Source organism: Neopsephotus bourkii, unplaced genomic scaffold (genome assembly GCF_033783945.1).
Source record: "Neopsephotus bourkii isolate Nb327-2 ecotype Australia unplaced genomic scaffold, CSIRO-AGI_Nbou_v1 NB_1637, whole genome shotgun sequence".
Lineage (NCBI taxonomy): Eukaryota > Metazoa > Chordata > Aves > Psittaciformes > Psittacidae > Neopsephotus > Neopsephotus bourkii.
In genome coordinates this window covers 8143468-8159214 of record NW_026902112.1, presented here as the reverse complement: position 1 = coordinate 8159214, position 15747 = coordinate 8143468, and the positions used below count along the sequence as shown (strand labels likewise).

Genomic DNA, 15747 nt, shown 5'->3' with positions numbered 1-15747 from the left:
AGGCATTTGTTAGAGGGCAAACCCTGTGCTTTTCCAGGAGGACAGCAGACACTGGCCTTGCTTCTCCAGGCCATTACCTCAGTTACATCACTAAGTTAAAGCCAGAATGATGTTTGTATTAGCATACATGCCATGCCAAGCACATCTTTAATGCTAAACCAAAAGATAACAGCAGCTGTGGCTAAAAGCCTAATTCATGTTGATGTGAGGTCTTACGTGACTTTGAAAGCCAGGAAATTCACAGGAAACTCAAGCAGCAGCTGAGGATGTTCTGTTCAGGCTTAAGTATCTCAGCCTGGTAGACAATGCTTTTTTACATACAGAAATGTATATGCACATACCAAGTAATAGTGCTTAGACAGAAAAACATGACAATAAAATAATGCATCTTCAGGTGCTCTTGTGAACTGCTCTCAAGTGGGTTTCCTGGGTAGGTGTGATTCAGCTGCCAGTGCTCTGTCCTGATTCTTAACTTTCCACTGTTGACTAGCATCTTTCAGCCCTGGTCATGTCTCCTGGTAACTTCTATCCAGCTGGGATAGAGTTAATTTTATTCCTAGTAGCTGGTGCAGTGCTGAGTTTTGGCTTTAGCATGAGAACAATGCTGATAATACACCAATGTTTCAGTTGTTGCTAAGTAATGTTTGCGCTGATCAAGGACTTTTCAGTCTCATGCTCTGACAGTGAGGAGGAGGGGCATGGGAAGCCATGAGGAAACAGAGACAGAACACCTGACCCAAACCAGCCATAGGGGTATTCCATACCACAGCACATCATGTATAGAAATTGGGGGGAGTCACCCAGAAGGGATGGATCTCTGCTCGGGTCAGGCTGGGTGTTGGTCAGTGGGTGGGAAGCAATTGTATTGTGCATCACTTGGGGGGTTCTTGTATATTTTCCTTGGGGTTTACACCCTTCCAGCCGTTTCATTGCTATTATAGAACCATAGAATAGTTGGGGTTGGAAAGGATCTTAAGATCATCCAGTTCCAATCCCCCACTAAACCATGCCACCCAAGGCTCTGTCCAGCCTGGCTTTGAACACTGCCATTACTTTATTTCCTGTATTAAACTGTTCTTATCTCAGTTCATAGGTTTTTCCCTTTTTTCCAATTCTCCTCCTCATCCCACCATGGTGGGGGGCAGCAGTGAGTGACTGCATGGTACATACTTGCTGGCTGGGGTTAAACCATGACATAGTGTTTAATCCCTGTGGTATTAGATGTAGTCTGTCATATTTCTGCTTACAAATCTGTATTTCTTTACTGTGCGGTCATTCACTTGTTTTACAAGCCCATATGTTAATAAATTGATTATTATACATAGGCAAATATCCAATTCTATAATATGATCACTATGAAGAGCAATGTTTTGGCTTTATTCTGTAGGTTATTCAAATAGATATCAGATGGCCTTGTCTTGCAAGGGTTATAACTCAAATCTTCAAACCTCTGTTGATCCAAGAGGAGCAGGAGAGGAGTGAGGGCAGAAGGAACACCTGTAGAGTGTTTCTGGATGTGATTCAAGCATAATGGTGTTTCAGTGACTTGGCCGAAGTCAGGGAAATCACGTATGACAAGGAAGGTTCAGCAGTGCATGAGGTCTGCATTCCTGGGGCACAGCCATCCACATCATGAGCCAGCCTGCCCTTCTAATGCCTCTGTGCAGAGTTTAACTTAGAGGCTTTCTAAAACTGACACCCATGTCTTGCAAAGTACAGAGTATTAAGCACTCTTGGTGAGAAATCCTAAAGGTCAATGGTAGGGAGAAGTCTCTCCAGATAGAAAGTGCTTGGAAAAGAGATGACTTTGGAGAGGATATGATGAAAATGTGTCAAATTTTGAGAGGTATGGAGATATCAGTAGGAAAGTATTTCTCATTGTTCATTCTTTTGTAAAAGCTAAGGGGAAGCAAATCAAACTAGCTGCTGGCAAGTTTAAAATGAACAAAATGAAGTTGCTTTTCATACAGTTGATATTTGAGCTCTTCATTGCAGTCAGCTCTGGAGGTTACAAAAAGTGCTTACAAAAGTGCACGTAAGTTAATTAAAGAGAGACAACTGTAAACATCTAGTACAAAGACATTAACCGTGCTTCAGAGTGTGAGTCTCTGCAGACTGTAATCTGTGATAGCTGGGACTATCTGTGATAGCGGGACAGTAGGCTAGAGAAGCCTCTCTTAAGACCACTGCTGCAGATGGGATAAGAGGCAGCTGGACCTCTGGACCTTTGTCCTGACTGCTGGCAGACGTTTGGACTTGACAATCTTAGAGGTCTTTTCTAACCTAGCTGATTCTGGGATTCTTGGGTTCCTAACATGCTCATTGCCCAGAAGGGGACAGAAGTTTCCATAGTCCCCTCAGCTTGGACCAACAGTGTCTATAGCTTTAGAAGAAGAGTGGAAAACACAAGAAAAGCGCCATGAAACATTGGGTCAAGTGATCACTACTGTAATTTTCCACAGGAACCAAATCTGTCGGAGGACAAAACTCTAACCAGGAGCACCCACCTTCAGCAGAGATGGTGAATGAAGGTTTCATTGTGGTTTACACTGGGACCTCCCAGACTAATGTGTTTCCTAGAGTATCCAAGCTTTCCCTTTGTGCTCTGTCTGCTTCCCTTCATGCTAATAATCACAAAACCAACTTTAGTCGATTAAGTCTATATTCTCCTAACAATGTTTTGTTTGGTTTTTTTTCCTTGGTAATGACTTGCTCTGATAAAAATGCAGAAGGTTTATCATAGGATTTCTAATGAGGCTAAAGCCTCAGATGTGGCTTGGTTTATTAGAGATGCGGTTACTGCAAGACCAAGCATAGAAAAGCAAAGCAGGCAGGTAGTTAAGGCTGCAGGAGACCAGGATTAAAACTTGTCTCTAGCAGATTTTCTGACTTTGGGCAAAGCAGCCAGTCTTTGTTCCTGTAAAATGGAGCTGGAGAACCTCTTTCCCTCCAGACTTTGTGTACCTTGCCTGCTAGATCCTTCAAACAAAGGCTTTGCTTCCCCTTCTCTCACTTGTCTTCCTAATGGAGTTATTGCCATTTTTAGGGCTTCTGGAAAAGCTGTGAATATCTACCCCTTTAGACACAGTCTATCCACACAGGTCCCTGTGCTCCCTGTCTTTGCCCTGAGCTGAATATAAGAAAGGTCTGACCTGAAATCCAGGCAACTTCTTTACACCAGTGCTGTGCTGTCAGCAGGGCTTTCCAAATTAGCAGGAGTGCAGTGCCTCTGGGTCGGGGCTGGCGAGCATCCAGTAACTTGGGGCACAATAAATGAATGCAGTTCTGCCTACAAAAGGTGCCACAGGCAGAGCTAGTGTTGTCTGCTCTGTGCTGGATTGACAGCAAATGAAAGCTTTTGCTTGGGTGTTTTGAAGTGATGGATCTTGGGACTTGGTTGCAGGTGAGACTCAGTCTGGAAGTGGTATTTCAGACACTTGGAGCTGTAATAATGTTTGAGAGTGAGGTCCCTGAGTGTCAGCATGCACCCTGAGGGAGATACAGCTGTGAGCAATACTGTGATTGACAGCACAGGGACCTCACGAGCCAGGGCTTATCCCATAACAACCCAGCAAGAGAGCAGGATGGGTCAATGGTGGTAGCCAGGTTCAGCTGAGAGCCCAACACCAGACATGTCCGTTGACGAAAGAAGTTTAACTCGAAGCCAGAAAAGTGACTCCGAGTCAGGATTAGCAGGGTATATTGCCAAGCTTCAAGCTCAAGGTGAGAGCTTGAAAATGGCTTCAATCATCTGAACTTCTAGAAGCAGGATGTGATCTCTTAGTCCTTAAACAATGTGGAGCCTGTGATTGCATGAACCAGAATTCATCCTTATTCCTGCAGCTTCCAAATCAAACTGTACTGGCTGCAAAAGATGATGTGCGTGGCCTTTCCACTGCTGCAGCTTTAAGCCTGGCCCTGGGAAGGTGCTCCTGTGAGGTTATAGGCCTTGTTTGGGCTACTCAGACATTGTCACTAAATCCCAAACCTATTAGATGCCACCCAGTCTAGTGAGCTGAAGGGTGTCTCTGAGAGCCTAAGGAAGGAGCTAGGCAGCAGGAGACATTGCGCATCACCATCCACAATGTCAGGCAGTGCGCATTCAGTGAGCACACCTTGACAGTAAGAAGATGGGGAAACAACTCCAAGCTTAGATATACTACTGAGATACTATTGGGTTTTACATCTGAAAACAAAACAAAACCCCAACTGCCCACAAATTTGTGTTCCTTGGAGACAGTGGCTATGGAAACTTTGCCTCCTTAGCACTCAGATCTTCTTACTTCATTGCTGAATAGAAGAATAATGTGAACGTAGCTCAAACTCACCAGGCAATGAAAAGTGGAAGTTCAATATCTATGGGGTTTTAATTCTGATTGTGCTGGGAATCATCTCTCTCAGGACCAATTCTTATCTACTGACTTTATCTGGTTAAGGCCACTCAGCACTTAACCTCTCAGTCCAGCACTTGAACATCTGTATAATAACACTTCATCTGCTTTATAAAGCTGTCATGCAGCTCACTGGAGTCATTTGTATCTGTGGTTTCTTTAATGAATCTTCTGATTAAAAGGTGAAGTGTAGTAGTATTAGTGTCTGCCTTACTGCTCGGAGTATGTTTTGAATCTTCCTATGTATGCAGGCAATTTTGGTCTGCGTGTTGAGTATTTTTGAGTCCTTTTAACTGTAGTTAAAGTACGTTCTGCACAGTTAAATAACCTTGGTTTGACAGAGTTCTTTTTTCTTAACAATAATTAAAGGTTTTTAGATAAATTTGGTAGTTTTCTGTGACCCAGAATAACAGCTGCAGATTGTAATAAACAGCTCGAAAACAGATCGCATACTAATTGGGCATCGTGACAGCTCAATTCTCAGCAGTGCAAGAATACTAGCAACTTGGGTTTTTTTTCCATATATAAACTCAGAAAACATTACTCTTCTCAGCATTGGTCCCTGGCTGGCAGGTTCATTGCTGGTATATAATGACATCTACTGGCAACCACAAGTTTGCAAAGTGTCCAGCACTTGTTTCTTTAGACAAGTTCTCTGCCAAGATCCACTGGCAGTGTGGAAAGGAAGCCTGGGAGAAAATATTGCCAACTTCATGCTGCTTCTGATAGAGCTTTGGGGTGGCAAAATAGATTGCCTGATTCTGTCATTGATAACTGTTGTTTGAATGCGGGATGCTCCTGAGAGCAATATTGCAGTGGATAGGTATGGATTAGCTGCCTGTTATCTAGAAAATGGAAAAGCCTTCCTAATAGTCTGGAAGTCGATCTCATAGCCTAAAGAATCATGGGGAGTTGAAGCATTACACTAAGCAAGCTGCTATCACCAGTCTGTCAAAGGCATCTGAAGTGTTCCCTGCTCCTCTTCCTGGTACATGTTTTCACATCTATCTAGTTAAGTAGCCAGATTTTCCCCTTTTCACTGTTCAAAGTTGTTGCCAGGCTGAGTCTCCATGTTCATGGCTGAAAAAGTGCAGGTTCCTTGTCCATGGGCTCTCTGAAGGTGCAGGTGAGCCCATGGCAGCACCATGTTTCACAGTGTTCTTTTCTAGCCCAAGTACAACCCTGGACATCTTTAGTTTCCCCTTTAGGGTGTCTCATCCTTTTTCTTAACGACTATCTGGAGATTTTATGTCTCTCAAGTCCTGTTTTCTCTGGCCCTGACAGAAAGATAATGATTTATGTCTCAGACCCCGCTGGGTAATGAACATGCACACAGTAGCAAGTGCCAGATGAGAAAAATGTGGGGTATTTTTCATGGTAAATGTTTGCTTTCCTGGTGAAATGGTGCATGGACTGTTAGTGGTTGTTATTTCAAGAGAATCTAATACATCTGGTGGTGTGAATATGTTTGGGGCTCTGGAGACTCGTTTTGTCTTTCGGGCTCTGTATCATTTGCTCCACAAGGGATCTTGGCCTTAGCTTTTCCCTTTCTTTTACCTCAGGTAAAATGGGAAGAATGTGCATGACCTCTGTAAGGTACTCTGAGATGAAAAAGACCTGGGGAGCAGCATCATGTTATAAACTAATGTGTCTTATTGGACCAAAACAAGTTATAATTTTAGGAAAGATTTGACTGAACAGTATCAGGTATGTTTGGCAGTCAACAGAGGTGTATCACTGCAGGTTATAAGTAGGTGACAATAAGACTTAAGGCAAGATGCTGTTTCCAGTTTGGGCATGACGTTCAGAGAGTGATGTGGAGAGATGTTGCTCAATGCAGAGAGAAATGAGAAGAATGATCATCGATTTTGCAGATTTAACCAGCAGGGAAGATTGAAAGAAATGAGCTCTGCAAGGAGGGGGGAAATCATGGACTAGATGGTGTGGTTAATCTTGAGGAAAATACATACTTCCATGAGGCAGCTAAGGGGTGAATGTGGAATATCATCAGCAGCAGTTAAGAGCAGGCTGATACTGGAGTTTGGAGTGCTCTGACACAGAGCTCCTCTGCCATAATGTGCTCTTCTTGGAACTACTGCAATTGAAGGATGTGTGTAGACTGCATCAGGAACTTCTCAGGGCAAAGCAAAAGGAATTAATAGGTTTTTCTTGCAAGGCAAAATACCAACCAGTACGTGACAAATCATCCACAGCAACAAAACTATTTTATGTGCTATTTATAGATGTAAAGATATCAATTAATCACTGTCATGATACATGACTGAGTTATTTTTCTACTCCAATGAATGCTTCTCCTGTAGCACTTGGAAAGCTATCTGATCCTGAGCAGTGGCAGATGAGCAGCGAACATCAGCTTGTATTTTGACACAAGGAAGTTTTCGGAGCAAAGCTATTATGTTTTTCACATTTCAAAGCATCTGACAAATGCATCTTTAATTGAGAAACCTCTTGCCTCAACCACACAAATAAGAAAAATTGGAATTCCAGTAATTACTGGTCCTGCTTCTGAGCATACAGCCTGCTGTAGTGCAGTTTATTTCTCAGGTTATTTTTCTGTGTAGTGGTGGGATTATGGTATCAGCTGATTCCAGTTATCTTTTACCTCCCATTGATTATGTTCAGTCATAATTAGGTCTTCAAACCATTTGCTATTTCTTAATTTGAACATTTCAGAAACTGATTGAGCTCTTGTAGATGTTGAACAAATTCTAAACTTCCCCTTGTACTCTTCTGTGCTCTTCCTGTTGCAGAGGTAGATGTTTTCTTCAAGTACTCCACTTGGGGCAGGCTTGATTATAGATGAACCAGCAGTTAAATAGTTGTCAAAAGTGTCTGGCCACCCCAGTCTTTCAGCAATTCCCTATATAGTAAGTGGAGTGTTGCAGCAGGGGTGCAGCTAATATGACACTGATGAACAGGATTTGGGATGCGAATGGCAGCTTTGAAGTTTTAAGGATGTTTCCAGGCTGTTTGAACTCTACAGTGACTTTGATCAGGGTATACCTGTGTACCAAATCAGTAAACTCTGATTCATCGTATTTCCTGCAGTGCCAAGCTTATGGGTGACCATGTGTCAGATTATCTGCTACATAGCTGTAAATCTACATATTTTAGTGCAAAGGTTCTTCATAGGAAGTTCTCTGTTGGTATCCATGAAAAATGATGCACCTGTTCTCACCAGAAGAACAATAACTAGGATCATATGATGAAAGGTCAGAAGGACTCTTCGATCTCATGGTAGTCCATGATGTTCATGATAACGTTTAATGGTTCAGAGACATCCCTTAAAGACAAAGTGAAGTCTCTTGAATTTCTCACGGGGAAGTAACTTTTGAGAACGTTTGGCTTCTATACAATGAATTGAATAAAATCTTTGATATGTTTGCAATACAAAAAAGGTGGTAATTTTCATTTAAGCAGCTGGGTTTCCTTGATAGATGAGCCTAACTTCTGACTTCTACTGACTCTGCTCTATCATTTGCACATGAACTTTCTGTTTATTACATCAGAATATGATACAGATACCAAGCAGAGAAGATTTTCTTCATTTCTTAGAATAAACTAAAATGAACTCCAAGATGAGATGAATGTCTCATTTCTTGTGGAAGCAGAAGATAATGCCAGTTTGGTGTGAAATTTGCCAAGATATTAATAGGGTTTTAGCATCATTAAGCTAATAGAATCCTGTATCTTTGAGAATGGCAGTCATTTGTGCTGCCTGTCTGGTCAGCAGCTTTTGAAGATAGAGCTGGGTGACCTATATCCACTGCAGCTCTTCCTCTCAGTTAATTTACAGACTCTCCCTGCCTTTTAATGAAGCCTTTGTCTTTGCCATTTTGAAAAATAAGATAAACCCCAAACTTATAATATTTGTCAAATAAATATTTATTTTTCATGGCTGCTGGAGACAAAGTTGTGCAATCTTTCATTTCAGCCTCCTTAAGATCCTGAATAGAAAAACCTAGAAAAGGAAGATACTACATCCTTCCAGACAATGCAGTCTTTTGGAAGTGCTCTCAGACACTTGAGCCTGAAGATCACATTCAAGTGGAGACACCTCTTTTGTCCTCCTCTCTTTTTCTCCTCAAACTGCGAACAGTTTAGTGCGTAACCATGGATCAGCAGTAGGTCACTTACTTGTGGTCTTCCGGTTCATTCTTTGTGAATGTCAGGTTTCCAAGTTAAAAGCAGGCCAAAGAGCCAGGAGCGGGAATGGATAAACTTCTTAAGCACTGACCTAGGACAGAAGCAATCTGGAGTTAGTTTATATCTATCTTTGTCCTAGACTCTGTGACTTCCATATGTCTTCTGCTCAGTTACACCTCTGACTCATCAACCTCATGAGATGAAAGCAATTATTAGTTGCTGTAACTTCCTTCTTCTTTCACAGGGATGCTGTGATGTTAATTAACAAAAGACAGAGGGGTTTGTTAATGACGAAGGGGTAACACTGCATGGTTCCATTTTGCTCTGTTTCCATTTCATCCTACCCATTTCATTCTGTTTCTCTTCACCTCTGTTTTGTCTCCTACCATTGGTATAGATCCCCCAGTTTACACAGTTGTCAATGTGTTGGGTGAGTGATTCATGGGGTTCTGCTTGGCAGGTTTCTGAAGGTCTCCCAAAGACTCTTTATTGATATTTCGTGTCAGGGCTAAAAGTATTGTATTTAATTTTAGAATTAGAAAAAGTGGCACTTTTGTGATAGATGTAGGCCAGTTTGGAAGACAAATATATGTATAAAATCAAGCTAGAATGATCTATCTTCTGTATGCTGTATATGCTAAAGGAAAAGTCCAGTGATTTACTTGAATTTGACAGGCTAATGGGAATTTAACCATGTGTTTTGGACTGATTTTCTCCCATTATTTGCTTGTTTAGTTTGCTCTCATTTCCATTAATGTGGGCCACAACCTATAGTTTGAAATGAAATATCTGTTTATAGGCCGCAGCTGTTCTCCAGTTGGAAGAAACATTTGTAAACTTGGCAGCTACTTGAGGAGCTGCAAGTGGAGGAGAGAAAGCACTTGAATTTGAGTGGATTGTTTAAACATCAATGAGGGATTATTCCTTTGTGTGCTTCTGATGGCTCTCCAGGATCAGATCATACTGACATCTTCTATCTCTATCTTTTTGCATACCTGCCTGTCCGTTCCTTCTCTATTTTACGTCTCTTTCAGAGAAATCTATGAGGCTGGATATGGTTAGATTCCTATATTAGTTGCTCCCACTCTGTGGAAGCACATCATTTAGCAATTAAGATTATCTACTTGCTCATTTCAGAGTTATGTCCACTCAGCCAAGTGAGGCTCTACATAGGATGTAGTTATAATGGTCACAAACAATACATATAGAATGCTCAGATGATTCTATGAAGATCACTGTACCCAAGCAAGGTGAATTGTTGGATTGTATGCAACAAATTAAGCTATATGTACATGAAGGTTTGTTTAAAAACAAGCCAACCTTTATGGCCACAGAGGGATCACTAACCTAGAGCGGGTATGGTCTGGTAAATTCATGTGTTGCTGGTATATCAGGAAGACATCCCTGTTCAAATGTAGGAATGGATAACTCTGCCAGTGCAAACCAATAAAGGAACCTGTGTGGGTGTTTCCATACTTCCCCATCTTGTCTCTCTGTTTTTAGTAGGTGATATACTTGAAACCAAGATCTTCATTCTTTGTCACCCCAGTATCCTGTCTGCAGCAACTGAGCTGCCTGTGCTCTGAATTTTCTCATAAGGTGGCATTTCCTTTAGTCCATTGGGTCTGAACAAATCATGGACCTATGTAAACCCTGCTTTAAGACCCCCAAGGAAGGACAGAAATAGTGCTTGGGCCTTGTTTTGTATCTGTTGTGTGGCTCTGAACACTTCCTTTAGAAAGCTAATTCAAAATTCTATCATTTTTACTGAATTCTTCTTTAACTTTTGCTGTTTTCATATGTCTCAGAAAACCTTTTGCTTGCAGAATTTATACCAACTCTTTGAGGTATGAAAGGCGGAGTTTTCAATGTGATTTGTCTGGTGCTACATTCTCAGTATTCAGTATTTTGGCATCTTCCTAAGCCAAGCCGCCGTATTTGTTAATGTACTTTCTCACAGATACCACTACCTACATATTTGAGTATTTGTCCACAAATCTACTGACCAAGGAAAGCAGTAGGTCACCCATCCAAAATGTAAAACTACTCCAGAAAATGTGAGCTAACTCCAAGGTAAGCTGCCTTGGAAGCTGTACTCTCTTCCCTTCCTTACCAGTAGTCTCTTCTGGTTTTGCTGCTTCTTCCCATTTCCCTGGTCCTTCTTGTCTTCCTGTTCTCGTCTAGATGTTTCTCCAGAAACTGACAACTTTTGAAGTTCAGACATCCATAAAGTAGATGAGTGGCAGCAGAAATGCATAAGCATAAACAGGTAGGTTTACCTGTCAGCACCAGATTGCCATAGGGTTAAAGCTGGGAGTGCAGCCAGCCTGGTGGGATATCGTTTTATTTTTATCCCTCTCAGTAGCACAGCCAGGTTTGGCCTTGATGCAAGGAAGGTGATGGGCTAATCTTCCCCAGGGCTGCCAAAGCCTACCTGCTTTCCCAGTGTGATTCCTGGATCCTCCAGCCCCGAACATTTTCACACTGTGTCTTCTTGGCACCTATTTCATTGGCCTGTGCTCTCTGCTGTTGCTTTATTATATTTACGCATTGCTTGCAATTATACACTGAACATAGTGACTGTCACTTAATATTTATTCATACAGTGTCCAGCAGAGTGACCCAATCAGGGAACAAATGAGGCATTGCTGTAACTCAAGTGAATAATGGTAGAATAACTACTGAAAAGTGAAAAGTGGCATTTATAGAAATATATAGCTACCTGTGCACTATGTAACCTCTGTATGCTGACAGTCTGTGTCAGTATATGGCTTCATCGCTTGCAGTACCTCCCTGTCTTCTATTGCTCAGCAGCATCTGCTTCCATGTGATTGCACTCCACAGCTATATTGCAAGATTGTTGGTTGCTTTAGATCAGATGGAAGTTTGACAAGTATTTTGGCAATGGTGAATTAATCTGTAGCTAACTTTGGTGGAAATGCTTGATTAAAGGCTGCTGGTTGTGCAGCACAGAGGATGAAACTAAACTTAAGTGGCTGGCTTTCCAGTGAATAAGGAAAAGACAAGCTGCTTATGAGCCTGCAAAGGAAAAGCACTTGAGAAAATCAGTTGCCTGCCTTTTGAGCTCAATTGCTGAAGCTATAACCTTCCCAACAAGAACTTTTTATAAGAGCAAGTAGCGATAAGACAAGGGGTAATGGCTTTAACTGAAAAAGGGTAGGTTTAGATTAGATACAAGGAAGAAATTCTTTACTGTGAGGGTGGTGAGACACTGGCACAGGCTGCCCAGAGAAGCTGTAGCTGCCCCATTGCTGGCACTGTTCAAGGCCAGGTTGGACACAGGGGCTTGGAGTGACCTGCTGTAGTGGAAGGTGTCTCTGCCCATGGCAGGGGCTGGAACTGGATGAGCTTTAAGGTCTGTTCCAACCCAAACCAGTCATGATTCTTTGGTAACTCCTCCTGAACAATGTTGTTTCAGGCCCCGGTGATTTATTCTTCAGCCCCTTTTGTCATTTTCTAACTGCAACTTTCACTTGCAACGGTTTCCAGGATATGTGCACCAGCAGACCCTCAATTGACAAGTGTTGGAGGAAGAGATGCAAGCTCTTCTGCTAACCCAAGTGACCTAATTGGCAGGGCTATGGGAAGGGAACAGATACCTTTTGACTATGCCAGCACTTCCCTAGGCCTTAGGAACATGCTGAGTACAAAGCTTGGGGTTTTACCTGATTTAAAAAATCTGGTGGACAAGTGAAAACAAAATGTGATTTTTCTGCAAATGCAGTTCATGAAGTTGGTTAGTGAAAAAGAAGAAGATACGTGTTTAGTGATGTGGATTGCTCTGCCAGCATGACTCCATTTCAGTTAGCTGCATTGTCAGTGGGGTTGTGGCGGCTGGCTGTGAATTAAGGGTGCAAGCTCTTGGTTGCTTTCCCATCCCTGCCTGTCACAGATACTTTGGCACTCTGCAAGCACAACAGCACCGATGCTTTTCTGCTTCTTGCTCTCTTCCACTGCTTGCTCCTGTAGGTTGCTCAGTTTACTTTGTGAGTGTGTTCTAATAAAGGCAACACAATCTCCTTTTGTGCATTCATTAAGTTTCAAATATCTGCTGAACCAATCCTTAGTTTGAAAGGTCTTATTTTTCAAGACCAGGTTGGATGAAGCCTTGGGTGATATGGTTTAGTGTGAGGTGTCCCTGCCCATGGCGGGGGGTTGGAACTGGATGATCTTAAGGTCCTTTCCAACCCTAACTATTCTATGTTTCTATGATCTGCTTAGTGAGAGATAGAAAGCAGCTGTCTGGGTATAATGGGGATTCAGCAGAAGGGGCAGAAGTAGCAGCCCTTTCCACTCTGTAGCCTGGTGGAGTTCAGTGGTGGTTCCCCATAGAACTTTAATCCTGTCTCTGTGGTCTAGGTTGCTTCTGTGCAGTTTTCTCCTTGGGGAGGAACAGGTAAAGCTGATGTATATTCAAAGATTTCCCCTGCAAGCTGGCAAAACTCTCTAGCTTCATTTCAGTAGAGGGTCAGCTGTGCCTTGCTGGCTGATACGTGGCAAGTGATGTTTCAGTTTATGCAGCAAGAGACAGGCAGTGGCAATAGATAGAGGGGAAGACAAAGCCTTTATTGAACTCTTTGGAGTGCTCACCGAATCATATTTTCCCTGAGCATGGTGCATCCCCGAAGCTTTTCTTTCCTGCTTGGTGATCCTGGTCCAAGGGTGGCAGTTAAGACTGACCAGCTGTCTGTGGCATGTATGGTCACCAAAAGGGAGAGTCAAAGTGCCTTCCTTCAAATGCCCATGTAGCCTCTTGGTTGTGAGGGCCAACAGATCTGTCCTGGGCTCCCCATCTTTGTAAGCAGCTACTTGAGATCTGTTAAAAATCAGAAGGAAAAAATTGCTCTGCTTTAGTTAATAAATAATGAATACAACAGCAAAAGCATTTTTTCTCTTCCTGGGGTGCTATTGTCTTAGGAGGTAAGTAACATCTGGGAAGAAGAGTAGCCTTATTTTGTGAGATTTTCAACTCCAAATTGGATAAACTCTGTACAACTTGGTCTGACTTCAATGTTGATGGTGTTTTGAGAGGGAAGTTGGACTAGAAACAGTATGAGGTCCTATGAATACTATGCGTCAGACTTACTGACTGCTATGATTAATTTGTACAGCTGTGCCAAGGAGTTGGCACTTCATGGAGAATAAAAGGAAAAAGTTAACCAAATTCCTTTACTTTGCGTAGAAAAGACACAATTTTTTCTTCTACCTATGCTGCCCACTTTGCCATGGAACAGCAATTCCTTCAAGATGTATCAGCCTCTTAGAGCAAATGATTTCCTTAAAATCAACATTTGCTTTTTGATGGGCTTTCTACCCTACTAAGAAGTCATTCAAATACAGCAGATCTGACCTTCATGAAGGTTCAGTTAGTAAGAAACACAAATAAGACTGAACGTGGCAGAATTTGGCCTGAATTTATCTGCTCATGTTACATGAGGTAGTCTATAGTATGTAGGTAATCCTCTGTAAGTATATGCAGGCAACTATAATTAACCTGTGTAAGTAAATACAGGTATGCATCAAGTGCTTAGTCATGTTAATGCTCTTTCAAAAGGATTCTTCTGTGTTACTGAGTTTTTACAAAAGTAGATGACCTCTCAGTCACTTCAGTCTGCTTTGTGGCATGTTGTTTGCCAGCAGTGCTAGTGGATGTCTGTTCTTTCAGGTAGGAGAGACACTGGTAACAGTCCTTTAAAGGACTCATGGCAACATCCCTTGTAAAATCCAGCCCTATTGATAAGGTGTGGGTTGAGTGGATTTGAAGGTTTATGTTTTGGTGTAATGTCAGCAGGTAAAGGGGAAAGAATTCCCACATTTGTGTTCTTCAGGAAGCTCCCATGCAGTTGGACATTTGCTGTGTCAGTATGTTGGCTGTGCCAAATTTTGAGACCTCATTCCTTGAAATGAGGCAGCAAGAGAGTTTCTCAGTGAAAAGTTTCTATGCTTCAAATGGTTTTATTTAACAAGGATAGGTCTCAAATGTGTTCTTGTAAACGACTGGTTCTGGATGATGTTTACAAAAAGGTGGGGAGGAGGAATGAGCCAGAGGAAGACACTGGAACTAAGAATTGAAAGTGTAGCTGTTTGGGTATGAGCAAGTTACAGGTGATCAAGAACAGCATTGTTACAGCAAGGAGGAGAAGTTGGCCTCAACTCTTTAACAGAGCTATCCTATAACTGTGCTGTCCCAAATACGCAAACATACCAGAGAATGGTGTGGCATTTCATATGAGGTATCATTTCCATTGGTGGTGTAGGGTGAAGAAGGGCCCCCTGGCTTTCCTGGACTGAAAGGAGATAAAGGAGAAAAGGTAAGTCCAACTCTTTATTCTCATTATACCATGAAAAGCTTGAGTTTATAAAGCTACTGTGAAAGGCTTATGGAAACAGGCCCTTTTCTAAGTCTTGTTTTACATCTGTGTTTTCTTGTTTTGTGTTAACAAGGTCAGGAACTTTGTCTAAACCTTGTGAAATTCTAAAACAGAAGAGTGGAACAGAACAGAAGCTCAGTGCTAATGCCTCCACATACAGAAACATTAGTGTTTCTTCAGTAACATAAATAACTTCTGGATTGAGATGGCCTTAGCTGATACTGTGTCATCACCTTATTTGGGGTGGGGGAGAAGTTTTCCTGCACCGAGCTTGCTCTGTCAAATAGCGTGTTAATGTCAGCAACAGCCCCTACAGAGACTATAAATAAATGTTTGCATCGAAATGATTCTCCTCATTCCTTATTAATGTCTTGATACGTTACTTACGTCCTTGCACTTGCAATGGGTGTTAATATTGTGCTGATGGTGATTGTTGTTATTACAGGGGTTCCTGGGCTCACCTGGCCTCCCTGGGAAGGATGGAGCAAAAGGAGAAGCCGTAAGCCTTTTTGTTCCTCCCCATGTAATCCCTGCCTTTCAGTGCGAGGCAGGCAGTGGAAATCAATCTGTATTGAGTGAAACATGTCTTGGGGATTTGTATGGTCATTTTAGGAGCAGCAGAAACAAATGGCAGGAGGTTAATAGCCCCAGCACTCTCCCTCACACATTTTCAGGAGTCTTATGGATTAGCCATCTTGATTTGCTCCCAGAGCAGCTCTGTTACCATTCATTAAGATGGAAAAGGGGGCAGTTGTGGCAGCCTGTGGCTTGGGGCCCGATGCTGCTGTGCTGGTTAA

General features: G+C 42.2%; 1 protein-coding gene across 4 annotated transcripts in view; it reads left to right on the top strand.

The window, feature by feature from the left end:
• Window positions 1-15747, top strand: part of COL22A1 (collagen type XXII alpha 1 chain) — a 221721-nt gene that overhangs the window by 100984 nt on the left and 104990 nt on the right. For all 4 annotated transcript variants that reach the window (XR_009728580.1, XM_061374148.1, XM_061374149.1 and 1 more), the window contains 2 exons: window positions 14837-14890; window positions 15396-15449. Coding sequence is in view for 3 of the 4 variants with exons in the window: in XM_061374148.1 (XP_061230132.1) it covers window positions 14837-14890; window positions 15396-15449 (108 nt within the window). In the remaining variant the exon portion in view is untranslated. The remainder of the gene's footprint in view (window positions 1-14836; window positions 14891-15395; window positions 15450-15747) is intronic.